This window comes from Sturnira hondurensis, unplaced genomic scaffold (assembly GCF_014824575.4).
Source record: "Sturnira hondurensis isolate 20B ecotype Veracruz unplaced genomic scaffold, ASM1482457v3 Scaffold0018877, whole genome shotgun sequence".
Taxonomy (NCBI): Eukaryota; Metazoa; Chordata; class Mammalia; order Chiroptera; family Phyllostomidae; genus Sturnira; species Sturnira hondurensis.
Window position 1 is genome coordinate 2,439,839 of NW_028091508.1, and position 23,012 is coordinate 2,462,850.

Sequence of the window (23,012 nt, forward strand, 5' to 3'; positions counted from 1 at the left end):
TAGTGTATATGTGTAAGAGGGGAACACCAGACCGTATCCCAGACCCCATCTATTGCTTATACTTTTTAAAGTTTTCAAAAATAATATCATATACCAATGGTTTATTCTTCCTTATTTCAGTTATTTATTAATAACTGTAATAGATGGGGAGGGGGGCAGGCAGGGTTGGGAATATAAGACAGAAACCTGTACGTGAACAAGAATTAAATAAAAATTATATTAAAAAAAATAACTGTAATAGAGAAGATTTTCAAAATCATATTCTTTACTTGAGGAAATACTATTAAGCATGTGTTTTTTTTGTTTTGACATACTAAATTACATTTCTGAAATATAAATTATGAATATCTGTTAAATATATTTCCTCTTTGGAATATAGTAAAAGGCTACATAAAATTTTTCAATGTTTTGAATAAAAAGAAAATAAACACACTGCATTCTTCAACTATATTAAAGGAGAAGCTATCAAGTTTCAATATTGCTTGGATGTTATCTTCTTTTGTCAGACACTTAGTAACTTAACAGGCATGATTTGAATATTTAGAAATTTTTCAAATTGGAATGTCAGGAGAGAGGTCACTAAGATGCAAGTACAGCTCTGCAATATCATACAAGCCCATGGAACCAGTTCAGGGCTTGATTACATGATGGAAGCAGAGTTAGTTGATGCTGGGTACTCCCAAACCAAATTGAGCTTAAATTATTGGTAACATTTAATGTAATTACTAAATTGCTTTAAACCCTGGCAACACATATTTAATTGTTTAATAACTCATTGGACTTGTTACATTAGCTTCAAAACTTCTACCTGTTACATTTTATTATACTTGAATGACATACAGGTTGAATTTTTCATTAATTTTTTTGTAAGACAAGTAAAGCATCTCTAAATCTTAAATTCTGTCCTTTCCCATAATTTGCATAATTTTTCTTGCTAAGAGGAAAATATAATAGATTATAAGTTATAACCTTAACAAAGTAAAGCCTTAGAAGAGTTAAAATGATTTTGAAAATAGACTATTAAAAAGTGCTTGTAGATTTATGATTTTTATGATTGGTTCAGAAATCTATGATACCCTTTTTTGGGAATTCAGTTAGTTTTTTAACAACTTGAGGCAACTCGCTTAAATAATATAAATATTGTGGAGTACTTGGTTTATATATTTTTGGGTCTCTTCAAATCTAGTGCCCAACAAATTGTGCTGAGGTTCTTACATGAAATGCATTGAAATCTGGGTAGTATGTTAAGCCTAGGGAAAAAATCTCTTTGACTTGTTTTGTATGTGGTCCCACAATGTCTGGATCTGACCATACTCTCTCATTGAAGATTATCAATGGAGGATTTGTCATAGAAGCAGAAGACAAGAGAGTGCTCACTGAAAAGCAAGTAAGGGACTTCTATAGTCAAATAGCTGACCAGGTAAGAAAGTTTAAAAAAAAGCCACTGTGTTTTCAAATACAATAGATTCTTGTAAGTTTTAGATCTTTATTATAGAAAAACAAGTGAATAAGTATGACCAACTAAATAACCTCCCAGTGGTGCTGTTGATGTTCTTATCATGGTAATACCAAAGACAGTGACTCAGTAGTCACTGATTTCTACTAGTAGAAATAGTAGAAGTCAAGCAAAAGTGGATGAATGATCTGATTGTGTTCTTTTGGTGTGAAGACCTCATTGTGTTATGTCCTTTAAGACTCCCTGCATCAGCTCTGGAAGTTAATGTCCAGGCACTTCCTACAGATTTTTATCCCAGGTTGGAGTTTCCTTGTCATACACTTCATAAGAAAGCTTTAATTCTTTCTGTACCCAAAGGCCTTTCTTTCAAGCTATTTTGAAATTCTTTCTTGCCTGGGGGAATATGATAAAGGCAGCACTGTATATGGGAGAGGGTACTGGCTTGGAGGTCAGGAGACAAAGCTTGTACAAATGTACTGTCCAATGTGCTGGCCATTAAGCTATTTGTGTCCATTTTAATTTAAATTCATTAAAATTAAATAAAAATTCAGTGTCATTTTCACTAGTCACATTTCAAGTGCTCCGTAGCTGCATGTGGCTACCTATGTTAAGGAACACAAAACATGTTTGCCATTACAGAAAGTTCTACTTAACAGCACTTTGTAAACTAGCTGTGCCACTCAAAACATCTCCCTTGGTCCCAGAAAAGGGTTGGACTGGCAACATCAGCATCACCTGGGAGCTTTTGTGAAAATCCAAATCCAAGGCCTCTCTAAGTCTACTGAATCAGAAACTCTGGCACCAGACTCCAGAAACTGGTGTCTTAACAAGCTCTTCAGATCCTTTGGAAACATCCTAAAGTTTGAGAATAGTTATTAGACTGTCTTTAAGGTCAATCATGCTGGCTGTGAACTTTTATCCTTGAAAGATGTGTTTGTAAACAGCAGCTTTATAAGGATACCATACCCTTGCCCACTGATTATAATGGGGAAGATGCCATTTAACATAGGTAGTAGCTGCCATGTTAGTCTATCCATTTTGGGAAACTGAACAGTTTATCACTTTATTTTGTAGCCTGAATTTGAAGATTTTGTCCCTTTAATGACAAATGGCCTAAGCTATATTCTAGTTATATCTCAAAGCAATAAACAAGAACCTCCCTGGGAAGAAACTGTGCCTAATTCTGAGACTGAACGTAAAGAACCATCTGAGGATCAACATGAGATGGCCACACCTGCAATGATGAAAAAGAAGCGGTACAGGTAGCTCAAGACTAGGGAGTGATTTACAGTGTCTTTGTAGATAGTGAAGTATAATGTCCAAATTTTCAAAATCTAAAGGAAAACATTTATGTTGGAGCCACCAGTATGTCTCTCAATCAGTCTAGGATACTGTATATTCAGCAAAGCTGGGGTTGCTCTGAAAGTTTATATCAAGAGGATTAGCAAGAGAAAAAATTTCCATTCGTCATTCCATGGCTGGGCACACCAGGCTGGCCTCATTGGCTGGATCTGCAGAGGTAGGCTAGGACCAGGCATAATCCTTCTCATCCCTGTCTCCTCTCCCATTTTCCCACATTCCACTTCCACCTTCCCTGTGTCCTAAAGACATCAAACATACTCTACTCTTTTACTTAATGCAGTTAGTGATTATACATTAAGGATTAAGTAGTTGTATGTTTTTTGTTAATGCATTGTTAAATATTTGAAACCAAATGTAAGTAATTTATAGAATGTTGGTTTTATGCATTGCTATTTGTGCCTCTTAGTCCCCTGTTGACTCAAAAATCCGGAATTTAACACAGAGGTTGTCTGAGTTGTGTCTGAAGGGAAATGGGGGTGAGTGGAAACATACATTGAGATTAGTTAAGCCTTGAGACTTCACTGTTACCAGATGAGGACCAGGCTGGAGTGGGTCTGCCTTGGTCTGCTGATAGTATGTGGATTCTTGACTCCATGCAGAAAAATTTCACAATATGAGTCCAAGTGATTTTGAGAGTATGTTTATTAAACCTGGGGACAGTGAAACAAAGGGCTTAAGGTATAGGAAACAAGTGAGCTTGGGCAGGGTTGCTTTGGCTCACTGAGAAATAAAAGTCACAATGAAAGGAGTGAGCCAAGGCAGGGCTGCTTTTGGTTCTCTAGAAAGTCAGGGAGTAAGGAGACAGTGCAGGGGCTAAGCACGAGATAAGCTGCCACTGCCTACTTCTCCTCTGGTTGCAGGTCTTATGGAGACCCTTAGAGTTTAGCAGAGATCCAAGTTGTGGGTGTATTCTAGTGACAGTGAGCTGTAGGTCCTTTGTCTTGAGGCTTTTTATCTATTTTTAGCCAGAATCCTAGGGGAGGTCTTTACAGGATATTCGTTAGCCTTTCAGGTATGTCCTTCAATGTGCTGATTCATCAATATGTGCATAAAGAGGGGTCAGGGTTTATTGTCTGTTCAGTTTTATTTTCAAAGAATATCATTGAAGATGGACTGGGATCAAAGCTGATCTGTCCCAGGAAGATCTGGAATGTATAAACCATTTGTTGCTAAGTGTCCTTGATTAGGGAAGATAAAACCTTGTGATTCATTAATTGGCTGTAAATTGCTCAAATTATTTGGCCTTGTTTAATTATTTTTGTCTTAGTTTCTCTCACTCCACTTATCAAGGAATTTCTCTGGCTTCTTACTATCATGCTTCATTTCCCCCTTATTGACTTCTATCCCTAAAGTCTTTTAGGGTGGATTAGGGAAAATGATTTGTCTTCAGTGACTTCTTCCTGCTGACAAGGTATATGGTCCATGCCTATATGGGGTATGGAAGTCTCTCCCTGTCTGATCTAAGGGGGAGAAGGGAATGGGATCTGAGACCAGACCAGAGAGGCCATTGGCTGCTTCTTTTAAAGTACAGATGGGTTGAAATTTCTGAAGTGTCATCCTCTTGACATGAGTTATAGCATAGAGGTGACAAATTTGACAAGGTCAGTGGAGTGGAGAATGTAGGACTTTATCTGATAAGGGTTAAATCCAGCCAGGACAAAAAAATTTCTTTCTGGCAGGAGGAGGTTGAGTGTAGAGACAGGCCATTAGAAAGAGTGTCAGAAATTTAAAAAGAGAATTGCATTAAAGCCCAGCTATTAGCCCTGGCTGGTGTGGCTCAGTGGATTGAGTGCCAGCCTCTGAACCAAAGGGTAGCTGGTTCAATTCCATGTCAGGGCACATGCCTGGGTTGAGGGCCAGGTCCCCAGTAGAAGGCATCTGAGAGGCAACCACACAATGATGTTTCACTGCCTGTCTTTCTCCTTCCCTTCCTCTCTCTGTAAAAATAAATAAATAATTAAAACCCCCAGCTATTGTATTACTTATCTACAACAGGTTTTTGTTTCTTGAAGAGGAGTTTGAGGTCTTTGATGGGTTCGCAAAAACAGATCTCAGGTTGTGATTCCTGTGGGGGCTCACAAGAAACAGGTTTAATTTGAGATAAATGTTCATTTATCTGCATATCCCTGTGAGCTTTACTGCAGTTGAGGTGCTTAGTGGGATGTGATGTGAACCTTTCCATCTGAGTTGTAATTAGGATTTAAAACAGTTGTACCTCCAGGTTTTTAAATAGACCACATATACCCTGATTTAATTTGTTTGTATTAGTGGTCTTTATTGGGGGCAGGTAGAAGTTTGTTTCCATATTCCTGTAATGCTTTTTGTACCTGCTCTAGATTAATGGGGTAAGACAAAGCTGGAGGGTTTCCTCATTTATTAGCAGATCAGATCTGAGAAAGGGAATGCCTGACCCTGCTATACTCACAATACATTTTCTGGCTGGGAATTTCTAGAACTTTCCAACTTTCCAACTTGTGTTGCTAATGAATTGTATTGGCTTTTTGCAAATAGCTACATCTGCTGGTTCCTAGCAATGTTGTAGATTTTTAGGTAACAGAGAAACCCTAACACCACTCATTCCAATTCTTAAGTAGGGTAGAAGGACTCATTCAGGTAAGCCAGCTGCTGACAAAGGGCTTTCTAAACAGTGATACCTATTTTCAGAGTTTTAAGAAAAAAATGATAATCAGTCATCAGAAAGAAGCTTTGGGTGGGCAGAGTTTGGCTCACAACAATACCAGATTCCATACCAGAATTTTTGGACAATAAAGAAAAAAAGAGTTCTGTGCAATTCTCATTTAATGTAACTGACATGAGAAGTCAGAAATGCATTGGTATCATTGCTCAGGTAAGTCTCCATTACATCCAGCTTTGAGAAAGAGTTGCCTCCAGTTATTCAATACCCACATAATGGGATGAACAATTTAGGCAACTGGCAGGGTGAGAGTGAAGTGAGATGTGTTAGTCTTGTTTTGACAAGGTCTGCGGTAATTTCTTTCTAGACTTAAGAGATTCCTTTTGCCTTTGGCAGTATTTATCCTGAGCAGTGGCCACAGGGGCAGCATGGAGTGGTGAGGAGCTTGTTGGTGGGACTCAGATTTCACAGCTCTTGTTTTGGAGGCAGGGCCTAACAGGTGCTGTGTACTTCCATTAGCCTTCTTTTAGGTCTAGAAACTGAAGAATCAAGGACAAAATCTCTCATGAGTAACTTATACATTTGTTCACTTTTCTTTTTCTTGCCACCCTCCCCTACCTCAGAGCTTCCTCACCTTCCTCTCTGGGTGGTAGGAGATGGGGGTGAGGCAGAATGGAAGTTCAAAACAGGTCAGTTATGCTGTGAGTGAAAGGTGGCCTCTTCTGTAAACATGAGCTAGTCCCAGGACAGCAGAGCCCCAGGTCTGTCAGGTTGGTTATCCCTGCAGAGAAAAACACAGTTTATGAACCCACATGGTGTGGGGAAACTTTGTACACACCAGCAATAACCCACTTGATCCAATGGTTGGCCAGGGAGGAATGAAAAAGAAACAGGAAAATAGGACACAGGAACCCAAAATTTTTACCCAGATCCCAAATTCATTTATGATGGCTTTTAATCACATTATTTGTGTTATCTTTTTACATGTCTGTCTCCTTAACCAGTCTGTGTATTAAGAACCTAAAATACAATGTCGTTTACCTTTGTTTTCCAGTCATACTTCAGAAGGGGAAGGCATGGTTCCTTAGCTGTATTGCTCAGTCATATAAGTAGTTTTGAGCAGTCTTCACTCATTCATTCATTCATTCATTCACTCATTTATTCTGTTTTGCATCCTTTCATTCATCCCATATTTATTAAAGTCCTATGTGCCAAGTCCTGAGGATACAACATGAGGAAAAAATTAGATGATTTCTAAGGTCCCTTTCAGCTTTAAATCTTTATGACTTAGTGAAGATAACAGTTCCTACTTCCTATAATATATTGTATTTCTCTCTCTATAGAATGTATGTATCCTATATGTATACTATTCTTGGTAACCTATTTATTTCTGCACATGTCATAGCTACAGACAGTTACTTTTTCTTGTACAAATTCTGTTTTAAAAGTATTTCTGGGATCAGAGCAGTCTGAATTCTATAACTTCACTCTATACTCCCAACTCCAGACCTTTCTTGCCTCTTTAGAACCAAAGGGAATCTGTACTAATAAGCAGCTGGCCAAAAGTCAGGCCCAGAGTTCACTGGTCCTCCTGACTCCTGAAAGTCCAAGATACAGCTAAGGAGTATTACTGAACCTTGCATTCTCAGTCCAGCTCTCTATGAGCTTTTCCCAGTTGTTTCTGCAGGGGAATGACACTCTGCTGGCTTGTAGCCTAGAGGCCATTTTTGCCTTCCAAGTAAGTACAGGGTTTTCAACACAACAAAAACCAGACACTAATCCACAAAAAGCTAATGTAGAAAAATGACTATCCACCTAAGGGAGCCCAGCATCCAGAGAAAGGAAGATGTACACAGAAATCAAAACAAGCCAAGTGAAAATGAACTGCTAGGGACAGAATAATCCTTAAATAAAATAATGGTAATACTGCTACTACTACTGATAGTAAACTTTCAAATTTGCACTATGAAAATCACAATTTGAATTATAAATTAAGTGAAGAATTAGAGGGCATGATAGTCATTTGAGACTTGAATTAAGGACTTGGAAAATGAGCTGCAAGAAATAACTCCAACTACAGAAAAAGAATGAGACAGACATTCTCAAAACAGACATAAGTAATCTGAAGAATATGCTGGAGAATCATGTTGTAATAAGATACATTCCATACAGAGAAGAAAGGACAGATGGACAAGCTATGAATCAATAAGTAATAGGAGAAAAATTCCCTGGAATGAAGAAACACATGCTGATATCCTGGGTAAAACACTGTACTCTGTTTCTAGAGAGAAAGAACAGGCAGTGATATAATTAATGTTTGAGAGTCAGAGCAGGTAATTTTCTTAACACCCCTTTCCACTACATGGCAATGTTAAGTTCCAGTTACTGAGTGAGACAAATCATAATGGACAGAAAAGAGACATAGTGAAAATTGTCTTTTATGGCATTTTGTATATAAATAAACAAAAAAGTAACAAAAATGGAAACAATAGGTTACTACTGTTTAATTACATTAATGCATTTAAAAAAGTATCTCTTTTTTTGTAAGCCTTAACTTTTGAAAATTTGTCAGTGACAGTCTCAAAACTGATCTCTGCTATATGAAGTCTGTCCAGGAAGTATCCAGCCATTTAATATGAAAATAGAGACATTTATTGATGAAGATACAAGATACAAGAAATATTGTACCTAGGACAATGATGCCTCAAGTCCCTTACAAAGTTGGCATCGTGGGACTTCACCCAGTTCTCCTAGCGTGTCTTCCATTGTTCAAAGCATGGCAAAATCCTTTGCCAGAATTGCCATCATATGCCCCATCATATTTTCCTGAACCTCACTGACATCTAGATTTTAGTTTTGGGAAAAACTGGAAGTCACCAGGGCACCAAATCTGAACTGTGGGGGAACCAAGTCACCTGGGTGATTTGATGCTTCACCAAAAAGCTCTACACAAGACGTGAAGCATGAGTGGGGAGCTCGTTGAGATAAAGCTACCAATTGCCAGTTGCCCATAGCAGTGGCTGTTTTCATTGTATTGCATCATTCAACTGAGAAAGAACATTGAGGTAATACTCCTTATTAATTGTGTAGCTTGGAGGGGTCTACTTATGATGGACAACACCTTCCCAATAAAAAAAATCACAGTTAACGTGGTCTTGATCTTGCTGTGACTTTGCTGCACCTTTTCCAGGTGTAGAACCAGGTAATTTCCATTGGGATGACTGGGCCTTCGTTTCCGGATCAGAGCCATAGACCCATGATTCATCTCCTGGTTATGACCTGAAGGAAATCTGGTTCATTGTTAATGGTTCGAATCAAGTCATTAGCAACTGCAGCACGGTGTTTCTTCTGCTCTGGTAGCACAAGCTGTGGAGTAAGTTTTGCCACGCATGACACATTTCATGCCAAGATCCTGCATCAAAATCTTGGACACAGTAGTTTTTGAAATCCCTAGATCAGCTTCTAGTTCTTGCATGGTTAGTCACCAATTTTTGTTGACTGTAGCCCATACACATTCAACATTCTCAGGTGTTCTGCTTGTTGCAGGCCTCCCAGAACATGGATCATTTTCGACAGATTCTCGACCATCTTTGAAACATTTGTGCCACACTTGTATTTGCACTGCACTTATTGTATTGTCCCCCAAATCCTCTTGAATCATCCGAATAGTTTCTGTGGAGGAAAGTTCAAGCTTAACACAAAATTTGATGCAGATTCATTTGCTCTACTTGCTCATTCATTTTGAATACATTGGCCACACAGTACACAGGCTAACTCAATGGTGTATATTGCCCCCACTGACTAGTGAAGTTGTTATTGTTCATGTATGCACATTCCAGTATACTCTCCTTGGCTACTAGGTTACATTGATGTTGTGCAAATTGTTCTCATCCCATTAACAATGGCTGGAATTTTTTCATAAAGATCTTATATATTGATGTTTAATAAACAGAGATAAATAAAATTTCTTTTTTACAATAAATTCCAAAAAATTCAAATACTGCCAATAGCTTTGTTATTTTAGGATTGATTCTCTCGTGTAGAGTACAATGTCAAGTGCACTGTTTATTAAAGATAACTAACTTGAAGCCTAGTTATACAATATATTTTGAAAATTCAGCACCTACCACATGAATTATTTAGCATGTAGAAAAAAATTTTTTTTCAAGAAAGAGTAGTTTATCAGCAACATTGTTTAGAATTGCTGGTGCATGGTGATAATAAAGCAACCCAAATTTTAGTTAGTTTTACTACTGGCTTAAAATTTCCCAATTGTGTTGTTCCCCAGGCAACACAACCCACAGGTCACCCCTTCCACCAGCTCCATTGTTGGAAGCAACTGAATTACTTACAAAGGAAAAATTTCTGACTAAAGTAGGACTTGTTATCAGGCTACTAAGACTTGTTATTGGACTACGAAGAGAAAAAGACTCCAACACCTGCATTCTTTTTTTTTAGATCCTCACCTAAGAATGTAGTTTTTAATTGATTGCAGAGAGAGAAAGAGGGAGATAGAAAGAAACATCAATGCAAGGGAGAAACATTGGCTGGTTGCTTCCTGTATGTGCCCCAACTGGGGATCAAAACCACAACCTAGGTATGTACCCTAACCAGGACTCAAAACTACAACCTTCTGGAGCAAAGGATATGCAGAATGATGTTCCAACCAACTGATCTATCTTGCCAGAGCCAACTCCTATATTCTTAACAAAGCCAAGATATCACTTACCTGGTGGAGCAAAGAAAGATGTTCAAGGAATACTTAGGAATATATCACCTATGTATTCTTTCCATGGAAAATGTTTGAGGAAGAACTCAACAAAGCCAAAAATAAAAAATGACACCTTGATATGAGGATAATAAAAGAAGGGGAACAGTTGTTACCAGTGAACCTTAGAATTTATTAACATAGATACCCCCCCACCACCACGTAACACATGTACATTACATAATTCTGGGTTATAATATAATAGCTAATGAAGGATGCTTTGAACAAAAGAGAACAATAGATCCTAAATTATCTTAACACACCTAGGAGTTACCTAGTATATGTAGCAAAATGGTTAAAAAATCCCAGAGAGGAGAGAGGAAAGATGAGATGAATAAGGTAATAAAAGTATTTTAAGGTTCTTATTTGAATTTGTAGAAAGGGGATGAATGGAGTGTGATTTAGAGAAATAGTATGTCAGAATGCAAGAAATATTTGGCATATATGTGTTTATGGAAGCAGGTAAAAGATGGCAAAACAGCACATATTGGTGCACTGGATTAGTATAATATAATTGTTACATTAACAAGGGGAAAGACATGGAATGAACAGCAATTTGCTCATACCAGCAAAATAAGGGAAAGACAAAAAAACCTGACAATACCATTTAAAGTAAATAGTACATATAAAATAAAATGGAGTGAACATAGTCAAGTATATGGCAATTTTACTAATTATGGAAAGGTTAATTATCCCATTAAATAGAGAGATTATGAAGCCAAGGTAAAAAAATAAATTAAAAACATTAAATGATTAACGCAGAAAAGAATCATCAGTGGGTGTTAAAACCATTGTGTGAAAAATACATAGTTTCAAACAGTGTCCTCAAAGATATCTTATTTACAAAGTAGAAATTGTAACTTTTCAGTGGAGAAAACTAGGGGGTACCACTTTAACCATATTAATATCACGAGTAATAGGGAAAACTTGCATAGTGTACTCCTATTGTGATGTACCAAGAAGAATACAGCACAATTTATGCAGTATTTCTGCCAAAGGTTCATACCTGAATGTAATAGGAAACTACTGGGCCATCCAAGACTTTGAAACTACTCAAAACGAGGAAGAGTGTATAGAACAACTGGGTTGGATTCCAAAATATCACTGTTTTGAAACACGAAAAAAGCTGAGGCACTGGAGATTAAGAGAGATTAGGGAGATAGGACAACTACATGCAAGTGTAATCCCAGATTAGGAAAAAATTACTATAGATAAGACCTTATTATGAAATTGGTGAAATCTGAATGAGGACTGTGTATGATATACTAGCATGTGACAAAATGTTAACAGTTTTGGTGAATTTAGAGTTTATTATCCTAGTCTTGAAACTTTCTGTCATTTCAAAATAAAGTTTTAAAAACTGCACTCATATTGATTAGAAAAAACACACAAATGAAAATTAAAGGGGTGGCAAAAAACCCAAAAAGTCAGATAATGTATTAGAATTGAACATTAAAAGTGTTAAAACTTGATTTAAAAAAACATGATGTAAAAGGCAATATTTATGAAGAAGATATAGTAGTCAAAATGCCCCAAACAATGTAATAGTTAAAAATACAAAAATGAAAGTATTAGAAAAATGAGTACACAAAAATATCTTAGTAGAAAATTTCAATACATGGCAGGCAAAGATACATAATGATATATATGAGTGGAAATGCACACTCAATTGTTATATATAATAATATATAATATACGAAATATAAATATACTTACAAAGAAAACCATAACAGGTTTTAAAAAATTTATTGGACTGACATTGGTTCACAAAGCTATAGTTTTTAGGTGCACAACACAACCAAAATTCATCTTCACATTGCATTGTGTGCCCATCACCCAAAGCCAAGTCTCCTTCCAACTCTATTTATCCCCACTTTGCTTACCCCTATCTAACCCCATCCCTTCCCCTCTGGTTATCACCACCCTGCTGTAGTTTTGCTTAATCCCTTCACCTTCTTTTATCTAGTCCCCAACCCTCCTTCCTTCTGATAGATGTCAACATTATTTAAAATCCCTTTATTTTATTTATTTATCTTTAGAGGGGAAGGGAAGGAGAGAGGGAGAGAAATATCAGTGTATGGTTGCCTCTTATGTGTCCTCTGCCGGGAACTCGCCTGCAACCCAGGCATGTTCCCTGACTGGGAATCGAACCTCGATCCTTTGATTTGCAGGCCTGTGCTCAATCCACTGAGCTACACCAGCCAGGGTAACATTTTTTAAAATTAAGATTTCACCACACACATTTTCTGTTTATAATCCAATTACATGGGAAATAAACAGTTAAAATGACCAAAATGTTTTATCTATTAGAAAATATGAAATGTGCTCCTTAATAACTCTTGATTCAAAGACAAAAAAAGGAAAAATAGAAACTATCTGAAAATCTTTACAGAGAGAAAAGAAAAAAAAGTTAAACATTTTATTTTGGTCTTTTTTATCTTCTCATGAAGACAAATATACATGATTTCACTCGATCTGTAGATTGGTTCAATAAAAAGTCAAATTAAATATATAATTCTTTGATGTGATAGATGCAACTTATCTGTATGTGAAATTATATTTTTGTTTGTTTTACTAAACCCCAAATTATTTGTGAACATATTACTGGTTTTACTTTCTTGGCATGGTTTTAAACTTCAGTTTATAATCTTAAATTATGTTTTGATTTCAACAGTTTACAAGAATATCTGGAAAGACAAGATATATCTCAGTTTTGTGATATTGAAGAGAATGTAGATAATGTTAATAAGTTTATTGATATCTTCTTTCCTGATTTTAAAAGTTTAAAGTTAGAAAGGATACTGGCATTACTTCGACCAGATCTCTTTCGAGAAAAGGGAGGTAAGAAATAAAGTGTAAATTGTCAAAGTATTTCATACACAGATTTGAATAAACCCTAGTGTAATTACAGTAACATATTATTTTAGAATTTAAAAAATTACCTAAAGTAAGAAATTTAGTTAATATTAATTTAATAATTTCTCAATAGTAAATTATAAAACATTTCTATAATTCAATCATTTACAGAGTATTTTCTAACCTAAGAATTTGTTAGAGTAAATTTTAACATGGCGGGAATTATTACATAATAAAGATGGGAAGCTTTCATGTCTGAAATGCCTTACTTCAAAGCAAGGGTCAACCCCTCATTAATAGTGTGATTTGAAAAGGATGCTTTATCAAGTCTATTTCTTCTAACACAGAATAATACCAAATGCAAACTTTAATTGAAAAGTAAGTTAAAAAAATACAGACGTAAATGAGAAAACATAAATACAGTGCCTACACTTAAAAAGTTCTAGTCATTTCCTAATTCTGCATTCACATAGCAGAGTGAACATGGTGGCAGAATAAGAGCACAGCCATAAATTCACACTATTAACTCCTTTTCATAGCTAGTGCATGGAAATACTGTAATAATTTTATACTGACCTTGTATGACTTGCTGAACTCAGTTTTAGAAGCTTTGATGTGGTCTCCTTGGGCATTTCTATGGAGACCAGAATTTCTTAATCTCAGACCTACTTACATTTGGAGCTAGATAATTCTTGGTTGAGGGAGGCTGTGTCATGTGCATTGTAAAACGTTTACAACACCCTTGGTCTCAACTGAATAGATACCCTTAGCACTCACCCACCGTCCCCGACAACAAAAAAATGACATGGTCATGTGGACTCTTGGGGGACAAAAAACTTTGGCCCAGAGCTACTGACATAGACAATAATATCATTGCAAATCAAGATAGTTATAACTTTTCCTTTCCAATCTGTATACCTTTATTTCTTTGGCTCGCTCCATTGTTCTGACTAGCTTGAACTTCTTGACTGATGCTGACTGGGAGAGGTGAGAATAGACAGGCTTGCCTTGTTTCTGACCCTATAGTGAAAACATTCAATTTTTACCACTAACCTCTATGGCATTGCTATATATTCTTTATCAAATTAAAGAAATCTCCACTTATTCCAAGTTCTGGAATTTTTTTCATGAATAGATGTTGTATTTTCTCAAATATTTTTTCTGTATCTACTGATATAATTTTTTCTTTGAGTCTGATAATATGGTGATTACTGTGATTTTTAATGTTGAAGCAGCTTTGCATTCTCCAAATAAACCACATTTGGTTGTATTTTTTTTTACATACTTCTGGACTTGGCGTTTAAATATTTTGTTGAGGACTTTGTGCTTATATTCACGGGGGTTATTTGTTGTTTTCTTGTAATGCAGGCCTTATAAAATGAAGTGAGTTGTTACCCCTCTTCTACTTTCTGGAAGAGACAGTGTATAATTAATATATCTTTCTTAAATGTGTATTAGAATTTACTAGTGTAACTGTCTGGGCCTAGAACGTTGTTCTTTGGAATGTTTTGTTTGCCTTTAAAATCTTTCTTAGTATTTACTTGCTTGTTAAATGGATAGATTTTTATAAATTATAACACTTGTAGCTTTATAGAAAAATTAAGATAGTACATTGTTCCCACATGCCTGCTTAACAGTTTCTCCTATTAACATATTTCTGTGATATACTTTTATAATTAATGAACTGATATTGTTACATTATTAATGACTAAAGCTCATAGTTTACATTACTTTATTTTGTAACTTTTGTGGGTTTTTACAAATGCATAATATCATGTGTCTTGTTTACAGTATCATGTAGAATAGAGTCACCTATTCATTCCTCTCATCCTCCTCCCAACCCCAGACACAGACTAATCTTTTTGCTGTCCCTATAGTTTTGCCTTTTTCAGAATGTCAGAGTTAGAATCACACAGTATGTAGCCTTTCCAGACAAATTTCTTTTACTTAATATGCACTTCTTTTTTTAGGATGAGTAAGTAGAATTTATTTATTTTTATTGTTCAATTATATTTATCCCCATTTTCTTCTCATTACTCCCCTCTGCCTTACCCACCCTCCCATCTCCCACATTCAGTCCTTCCTTCAACCTCGGATGTCTTTGTCCTTGGGTCCTTTATACATGTTGCCTGACCTGAACCTTCCACATCTTTCCCTCATTATCCCCTTCCCCACTCCCCTCTGATTACTGTCAGTTTGTTCTTTATTTCCATGTCTCTGGTTCTATTTTGCTCTTGTTTGTTTTGTTCATTAGGTTTCACTTATAGGTGATATCATATGGTATTTGTCTTTCACCACCTGGCTTGTATCACTTAGCATGATACTCTCCACCCTGACATCCTTCCATGCTGTCAGGAAGGATAGGAGTTCTTTAATTCTTTCTGCTGTGTAATATTCCATCGTGTAAATGTACCACAGTTTTTTTATACACTCATTCACTGATGGGCATTTAACCTGTTTCCAGCACTTGGCAATTGTAAGTAGCACTACAATGAACATTGGGGTGCATAGGTTCTTTTGAATTGGTGTTTCAGGGCTCTTGGGGTATAATCCCAGTAGTGCAGTTGTTGGATCAAAAGGCAGTTTTATTTTTAGTTTTCTGAGAAAAATCCATACTGTTTTCCACAGTGGCTGCACTAGTCTGCATTCTCACCAATAGTGCACTAGGGATCCCTTTTCTCTACATTCTCTCCAGCACTTGCTGTTTGCTGATTCGTTTTGGCCATTCTAACCCATGTGAATTGTGGTTTTAATTTGTATCTCTCTGATGGCTAGTGATGCTGAGCATCCTTTCATATATCTCTAGGCCCTCTGTATGTCCTCCTTGGAGAAGTGTCTATTCAGGTCCTGTGCCCATTTTTTAATTGGATTGTTTGTCTTCCTGGTGTGAAGTCATGTGAGTTTTTTTTATATATTTTGCAGATTAAACCCTTGTCTGAGGTATCATTGGCCAATACATTTTCTCATATGGTTGGTTCCCTTTTGGCGATCTGGACAGCTACATACTAAAAAATGAAACTTGACCGCCAAATTACACCATACAAGAAAATAAACTCAAGATGGATTAAAATACTTGAATACAAGTTACAGCACCATAAAAGTCCTAGAGGAGAACATAGGCAGAAAAATTTCAGATATTCCATGCAGCAACATTTTCACCAATATGCCCCCTAGAGCAAGGGTTATAAAGGAAAGAATAAACAAATGGGACTACATCCAATTAAAAAGCCACTTAATATGCATTTCATTTCCTCCATGTCTTTTTGTGACCTGTTAGCTCATTTCTTTTTATTGCTGAATAATGTTCCATTTTATGGCTGTACCAAAATGTATCCAGTTACCCATTAAAGGACATCTTTGTTGCTTTTTGTTTTGTTTTTTTTATGAATAAAGCTGTTATAGGCATTAATATATGATTGTTTTACATGTGTAGACATAAGTTTTCACCTCAACTGGGTAAATATTTCACCTAGGAGCATGAATACTGGATCATATGGTTAAACTATGTTTAGTTTTGTAAGACACTGTCAAATGCCTTCCATAGTGGCTGTTGCATTTTCAATTTCAAGTAGCAATTAATGGGAGTTCCTGTTGCTATATAGGTCATTGTTTAGATTTTTCTATTTTAACAAATATAAAATGATATCTCACTGTTGTCTTGATTTACAATTCCCTGATGACGTATGATGCTGAGCATCTTTTCATATGGTAACTTCTATTTCTGTATCTTCTTTGTTGAGATATCTCTTCAGATTTTTGCCCATTTCTTTTTTTAAAATGTATTTATTTTTTAGAGAGTAAGGGAAAGAGAGAGGGAGAGAAACATCAATGTGTGGTTGCCTCTTATGTGTCCACTGCTGGGAACTAGCCTGCAACCCAGGCATATGCCCTGACTGGGAATTGAACCGTGATCCTTTGGTTCGCAGGCCCACACACAATCCACTGAGCTACACCAGCCAGAGATTTGCCCATTTCTTAAGTGAGTTGTTTATACTGTTGAGCTATTAGTTTTTTGTATATTGTGACCATGTCCTTTATATATTCGTATATGTAGTATTTGCAAATATTTTTCTGAGTTTATAATTCTGTGGTTGTTGAACAATGTCTTTCACTGAAAAGTTTTTATTTTTAATATGGTTAAACTTATCAGATTTTTTGATTGTTCTTTTAGTGTTTAAACTAAATTATCATTGCCAAACCCAGTATCACCAAGATTTTCTCATCTGCTACCTTTTAGAAAGTTTATAGTATGGTGTTTTATATTTAAGGTTATAATCCATTTGAGTGAATTTTCTTGAAAGGTATAAGGCGTATGTCTAGATTTTTTTGCATGTTTATGTCCAGTTGTTCTATCATCTTTTGTGTAAAAGCTATTGTTGCTCCACTGTATTACCTTTGCTTATTTGTCACAGATCAGTCGACATATTCATGTGTGAATATGTATGGGTTCTCTATTAAGTTAGGATCTGTGTGTCTATTGTTTTGCCTATCCCTCTCCGTCTAGTTTTGTAGTCAGTCTGGCAGTGGGTAGTATCAGTCCTCCAACATTGCTTTTCTTTTTCAATACTAAGTTGGCTATTCTGGGGTTTTGCCTTGCTGTATAAACTTTAGAATCAGTTTGACAGTAGCCATATCCATGAAGTAACTTGCTGGGCTTTTGATTGGGATTGTATAGAACTTAGAGAACAAGTTGGGAAGAATTGAAACCTTAACAACATTGAGTCTTCCCAGCCATGAACAATGAATATGTTTCCATTATTTAAGATCTTTGATGCTTTTCACCAAAGGTTTGTAGCATTTCTCATTTAAGCCCTATATATATTTTGATGGATTTCTACTCATGTATTTCATTTTTTAAAATACTAATGTAATTAGTATACATGGTTTCAAATATTTTTCATTTAATACATTTGTAATACTAATGTACTAATGTAAATAGTGTTGTTTTAAATTTCAAATTCCAATGTTCATTGTTAGTGTATAGGGAAGTCATTAACTTTTGTATATTAATTATAACTTGCAAGTGTCCTATAATAGTTTCAGGTAATATATTCTGTATTATGTGTATAAAAATCATCTAGCAATTTAAAACTTCTGTGCCTTTTTATTTAGAGGATGTTTTGAATATTATTCAAGTTGAAGGCTTTAACATACTGATGCAGAGACAAATAGTATTATCAGAAGAAGAGGCACAGACATTGTGCAAGGAATATGAAAATGAAGATTATTTTGGAAATGTTATAGAAAACATGACCAGGTAAAGTAGATTTCAGCTGTAGAATGCACACTCTGCTTTGCTTTTGAATCATTTAAATCTTTTAACCTTTTTTTCTGCTCAAGTTGCCATACTTCTCAATTCCGTAAATAAGTGCTGAGTCTGCTTTTTTGCCAATTTCTTTCCCATGTTGATACTCTGCTCAACTGCCTGCCTTCTCTGGTCCTCCTGGAATGTTATTGTAGTAATGGAAATGTCCCAGGTGAAGTTGCTGAAGTCTGCTTGAGTTGAATGCCAGAAATTCAGGGTGTACAGCAACATTAAGTCTAAACAGAACTGACCGACTCTCAAGGACTTTTGTAATCCTAAAGATCACTGGTTCTAAGAGAGGCATGTGATGCTAGGAATCTATCAGGTTTCTAAAAGAGTAAGTGAAATGGAAGCTTAGGTAGAAATCCAGCAAGAGCATATACATCAGCAGGAGTATGGGAACTATACAGAAACTACTCTATTAGAACCAAGACCTTCCTTTTCCCTTCATTTCTGCTTTCATCCAAAAATTTTATAAATATGCTCTTAAGAATACACCAACAGAGATTAATTTCAGCCTCTTGATAAAAGGATTATTTTGACATTTTATAGTCTATTTACAAATACACTTGTATTATCTATGTATACTTAGCTGCTGAGTCATATTTGTAGTAGCTTGTTTTTTTCTTTTCTAACAGTGGTCCATCTCTAGCCCTTGTTTTATTAAGAGACAATGGTTTACAACACTGGAAAAAGTTAATTGGACCAAGCACTGTTGAAGAAGCAAAAGGCTGTCTTCCAGAGAGGTAGCATTCATATCCTGGATCCCCAAATATTATCAGCGGAGCCATTATAATTTTCTTTTGATATGGAGTGCAGAAACAGCTCTAGCTCAGGGGAGGTTCTCAGGATGGCTACTTTTCCTGGGTCCGGGGGGAGGACTGCTATTGACTGAGGTCCAGCCCAGGGCCAACCTGAATGTTGCCAAAGCTTTGTGAGAGAAGGCTGTGAGCTGTTTGTTTTGGAGCTGCGAAATAAGTGGGGAGTGCCCAGCCCAAAGGCCAGCTTTTGGCAGAAATAACTACTGCATCCACTGTTTGGGAGAAATTCTTTTGAGATGGACAGGATGGCAGGTGAAGGTTATTTAGTTGATCATAAGCTTTTCAAGACGATTGTGATTAACTTGACGTGTAGTCTGTAATTTGGTAAGAACCATTACTAAATTAGTTTACCTGGTAACCCTTAGATTACAGCTAAACTTTGTAATCGGTTTAACACAAGATATATTACCTGGCACATAGGGAGCACTTTATAAATATTTTTTATCTTAACTGTGAGACTTACTCTCACCTAGAGGATGGGGATAGTGTCTCATGCATCCCCATTCTTGGGATGTGGTTGATGGAAACTGACTGAAGTGCAATTAGCTTGAATTCTTTGTGCCAATATTTAATTGAAGAACTCAATTTAGGAGAAGAAAGGCTCTGCCTTCAAGTGAGCAAGAATAGAAATGCTCTATTAGGCAAAGCAAGCTCGACACATACTTACACAATAAATGACAGTACTTGTGAAACATCACTTATATAAAACTGTACTCACCCTGGAAGATGCAGGCCAAGATCAGCTGTTGCCTGTACCCTGCCCTAGAGCCACCCAGGATGAACTACAGAGTGATCTGTAGGTGGCTGCTCCTTGCACTGGGCTTGGAGGTGCCCAGAAAGGGCAAACTGAGAACTGAGACTGCCTGCCATGAGTGCTGGGTCCGGGGCCACTGTGCAAGAGGTATGGGGCATGCTGAGGCCAGATACCGTTTGTTTGAGGTTTGGGAACCTTTGAGAGATTTTAAGAAAGTCTTCAGTGAGAGCCAAGAAAGGTTGTTTTAATGCAAAGGCCACTGGAAAGCTTGGTTGGACCTGCAAGCTGATCTTGGCCTGTGTCTTCCAGGAGGCGCAGAGCAAGCGCACCTGGTGCACAGCTTCAGACCGGCCAGAGCACCATTCAGTCACCTCCATGAGCAAAACACTCGGGCTGACTAATCAGGCACCAGGACCCCAAGGAAGTGAGTTCTGCTTTGGGCTGTTGCCCTCTGCACGGCAGCTTCTTAACTGTGGTCATAGCCATATCTGGGCTCCTCTTTTGTTGCTGCTCTTGCTCACCAGGAGGGTTCCATTGTAGTTTCGCTTGAATTTAAAGTTGATAGTTTGGTATCTTAGGTGTAGAGTGAAATGCCATCTCTAGTGCTTTGTAATAGTGGTGAAAGAAGGAAAAAGAATATTTATTGAGAGCTTAACCTGTACCATATATTTCAAATACATCATCTGATTACATCCTCAGAATCACTTTCCAAAACAAGTTTTATTATCATTTTTATATGGGAGACAACTAATGCACAGAGAAGTAATATCACATAGCTAGCAAGTAGTGCGATCAGGATTCTGTCACTGGGCCAGGGTATCCATTCCTCCATCCACAGCTGTCTGTCAGTATCCATGATCAGGATTATTTAAATGTCCACATCCTTTCTTCTTAAAGACTACTATATCCTTAGACTGAAGTAGCATGCTCCAAGTAAAAATACTCAGCAATTACTTCCTTTTCCACTATGCCTAGATCAAAGATGAGTTACTGTTGCTTGGTAATTTTGAACAATTTATATAAATAGTGTTACATATGTTATGTTATAACAGTTTTTTACTTGACTTCTTTTCCAAAGTTTATGCATACAATTTGCAACAGAAAGTTTGCCTATCAACCAGTTGTATGGAAGTGACTCATTAGAAGCTGCTGAAAGAGAAATACAGTATTTCTTTCCTCCTCAAAGCACGTTAGCACTGGTTAAACCTCATGTAACACATGAACAAAGAGGTAAATATTTAAAAATAAAAGCCATTGTATACATTTCTCCAAATTGAGTGAAATTTTTCAAACAGAAAAGTTGAAAGAATAGTGCAATGACCCCCTTCCTCTGCAGAATGTAGCCACCAGAGTTTAGGCTGTTGGTGAGATTTTAACAAGATTTACTCTATTTCATTCCCTCGGTTGTGCCCTTATATTTGAAGGAGAAGAGTTCAGATGGGCTCTCACCTCCAATCCGCCTCTAGCAAGAAGTTCCTTGGCATTTGCAGCATGGAGATGAAGCAAGTCTTCACTTGTAGCCCAGGAGCAGACCTCCTCCCCTCCCACTTCTGTAGTCCACCAGACACTTCAGGGGATTTCAGAAAGATGGATCTCAGGGACTGAACATCTCTCATAACATATTAACATTCTTCTCAGTGTCAGTCTGGTCTTTTTAAGTTCTGAAGTGGAGCATAGCTTTTTCTTTAAATCACAGTCCTGCAATAAAATTATTACTCTCCTTAGTTATTTCAATCTGCTTGAATACGGAACAGAAACGGAGGCCATCTGTATGATTAGCAAATATTGTTTTCCTTAGAGGAGATCTTCAACCTTATTAAAGAGGCTGGATTTGATATAACACAGATGAAGGAGATGCTACTAACCAGAGAGCAAGCAGACAACATTTATTTTAAAATTGTAAAAAAAGTCTTTTATAAAGATATACTGGAAACACTGTCTGAGTAAGTTTCTGATATATATTTATTTTCATTATTAAGTAGCAAATGTTCATTGTAGAAAATGAAAAATATAACAATTAATTAAAGCATTTCATCTAATCTCATTCATGAACAGACAACTCGTTAATATTTTGGGCTCATTTTTTCTATTTCCTTCTTTTCTTACCTTTCTCTCCTTCCTTCCTCCTCTTCTTATTTCTTCTTTCCTTCCTTTCCCTTCCTTTGTTATTTGCTTTCTCTTTTTTATTTAGGTCTTCGCATTAGATATAGAGACCATTTTGAGTTTAAATCCCTGTTACCAACAAAATTTATCTGTGTCTTAGTTTTCTTATATGTAAAATGGGGATAATAATATTGCCTACCTCAGAGGTTTGTTGTGAAAGATAAATAATGCATACACTGAAAGTACTTGAACAGTGTCTGGCACACGTCCCTAGAATTAAACCATAGCATTTTTTTAAGCGCACACATAGAAACTGTTGAAAGAGGGATAAATGAAATGAAAAAATCACAAAATCTCACTGGTAAGTACAAAGAATTAAAAAAAGGTCTCTAGATGAAGCTGTGGTATTCTGTCTTTAGCCATGTATGCAATTTGTACAGTTGTAAATAGCCCAAGTCTTCTGAAAGCATTTTTTTTTTTTTGCAGGGGTCCATCCGTGGTCATGGCTCTGACCAAGTGGAATGCTGTTTCAGACTGGAGACGACTGATGGGTCCCACAGACCCAGAAGAAGCAAAACTATTGTCCCCAAACTCTATCCGAGCCAGATTTGGAAGAAGTGTTTTGAGAAATGCTGTACATGGATCATCTAATTCCTATGAAGCAATAGAGACAATTAATAAAATATTTGAAGATTTGGTTCCTGCAAATACTGAGGCAAACTAAAGCACAGTACCTCTTTAGTAATTGTTATTTCCTTTTCTTTGATTGTTATAGTGACTCTGTCTAGGACAAGATTGTTCTGATCAGAACATTCCCCATGTTCCTGTGTTAAATGATTTCCTGCCAGACAATAAAATTACACTGTTGCACAGCATCCTTGAAGCCTCAAAGTCAAGCCTTGTAGATGCCAGGGACCTGGGACATAGTAAGGTAAGCAAGATACCCTTGGAT

At 36.6% G+C, this 23,012-nt stretch overlaps 1 protein-coding gene across 1 annotated transcript in view; it reads left to right on the plus strand.

The window, feature by feature from the left end:
- Positions 1 to 22,784, plus strand: part of NME8 (NME/NM23 family member 8) — a 48,823-nt gene extending 26,039 nt beyond the window's left edge. Inside the window, exons 8-15 of the mRNA XM_037070668.1 lie at positions 1,328 to 1,420; positions 2,531 to 2,718; positions 12,896 to 13,062; positions 18,190 to 18,334; positions 19,021 to 19,128; positions 21,036 to 21,187; positions 21,756 to 21,900; positions 22,547 to 22,784. Of these exons, the coding sequence (XP_036926563.1) occupies positions 1,328 to 1,420; positions 2,531 to 2,718; positions 12,896 to 13,062; positions 18,190 to 18,334; positions 19,021 to 19,128; positions 21,036 to 21,187; positions 21,756 to 21,900; positions 22,547 to 22,784 (1,236 nt within the window). The remainder of the gene's footprint in view (positions 1 to 1,327; positions 1,421 to 2,530; positions 2,719 to 12,895; positions 13,063 to 18,189; positions 18,335 to 19,020; positions 19,129 to 21,035; positions 21,188 to 21,755; positions 21,901 to 22,546) is intronic.
- The last annotated feature ends 228 nt before the right edge of the window (positions 22,785 to 23,012 follow it).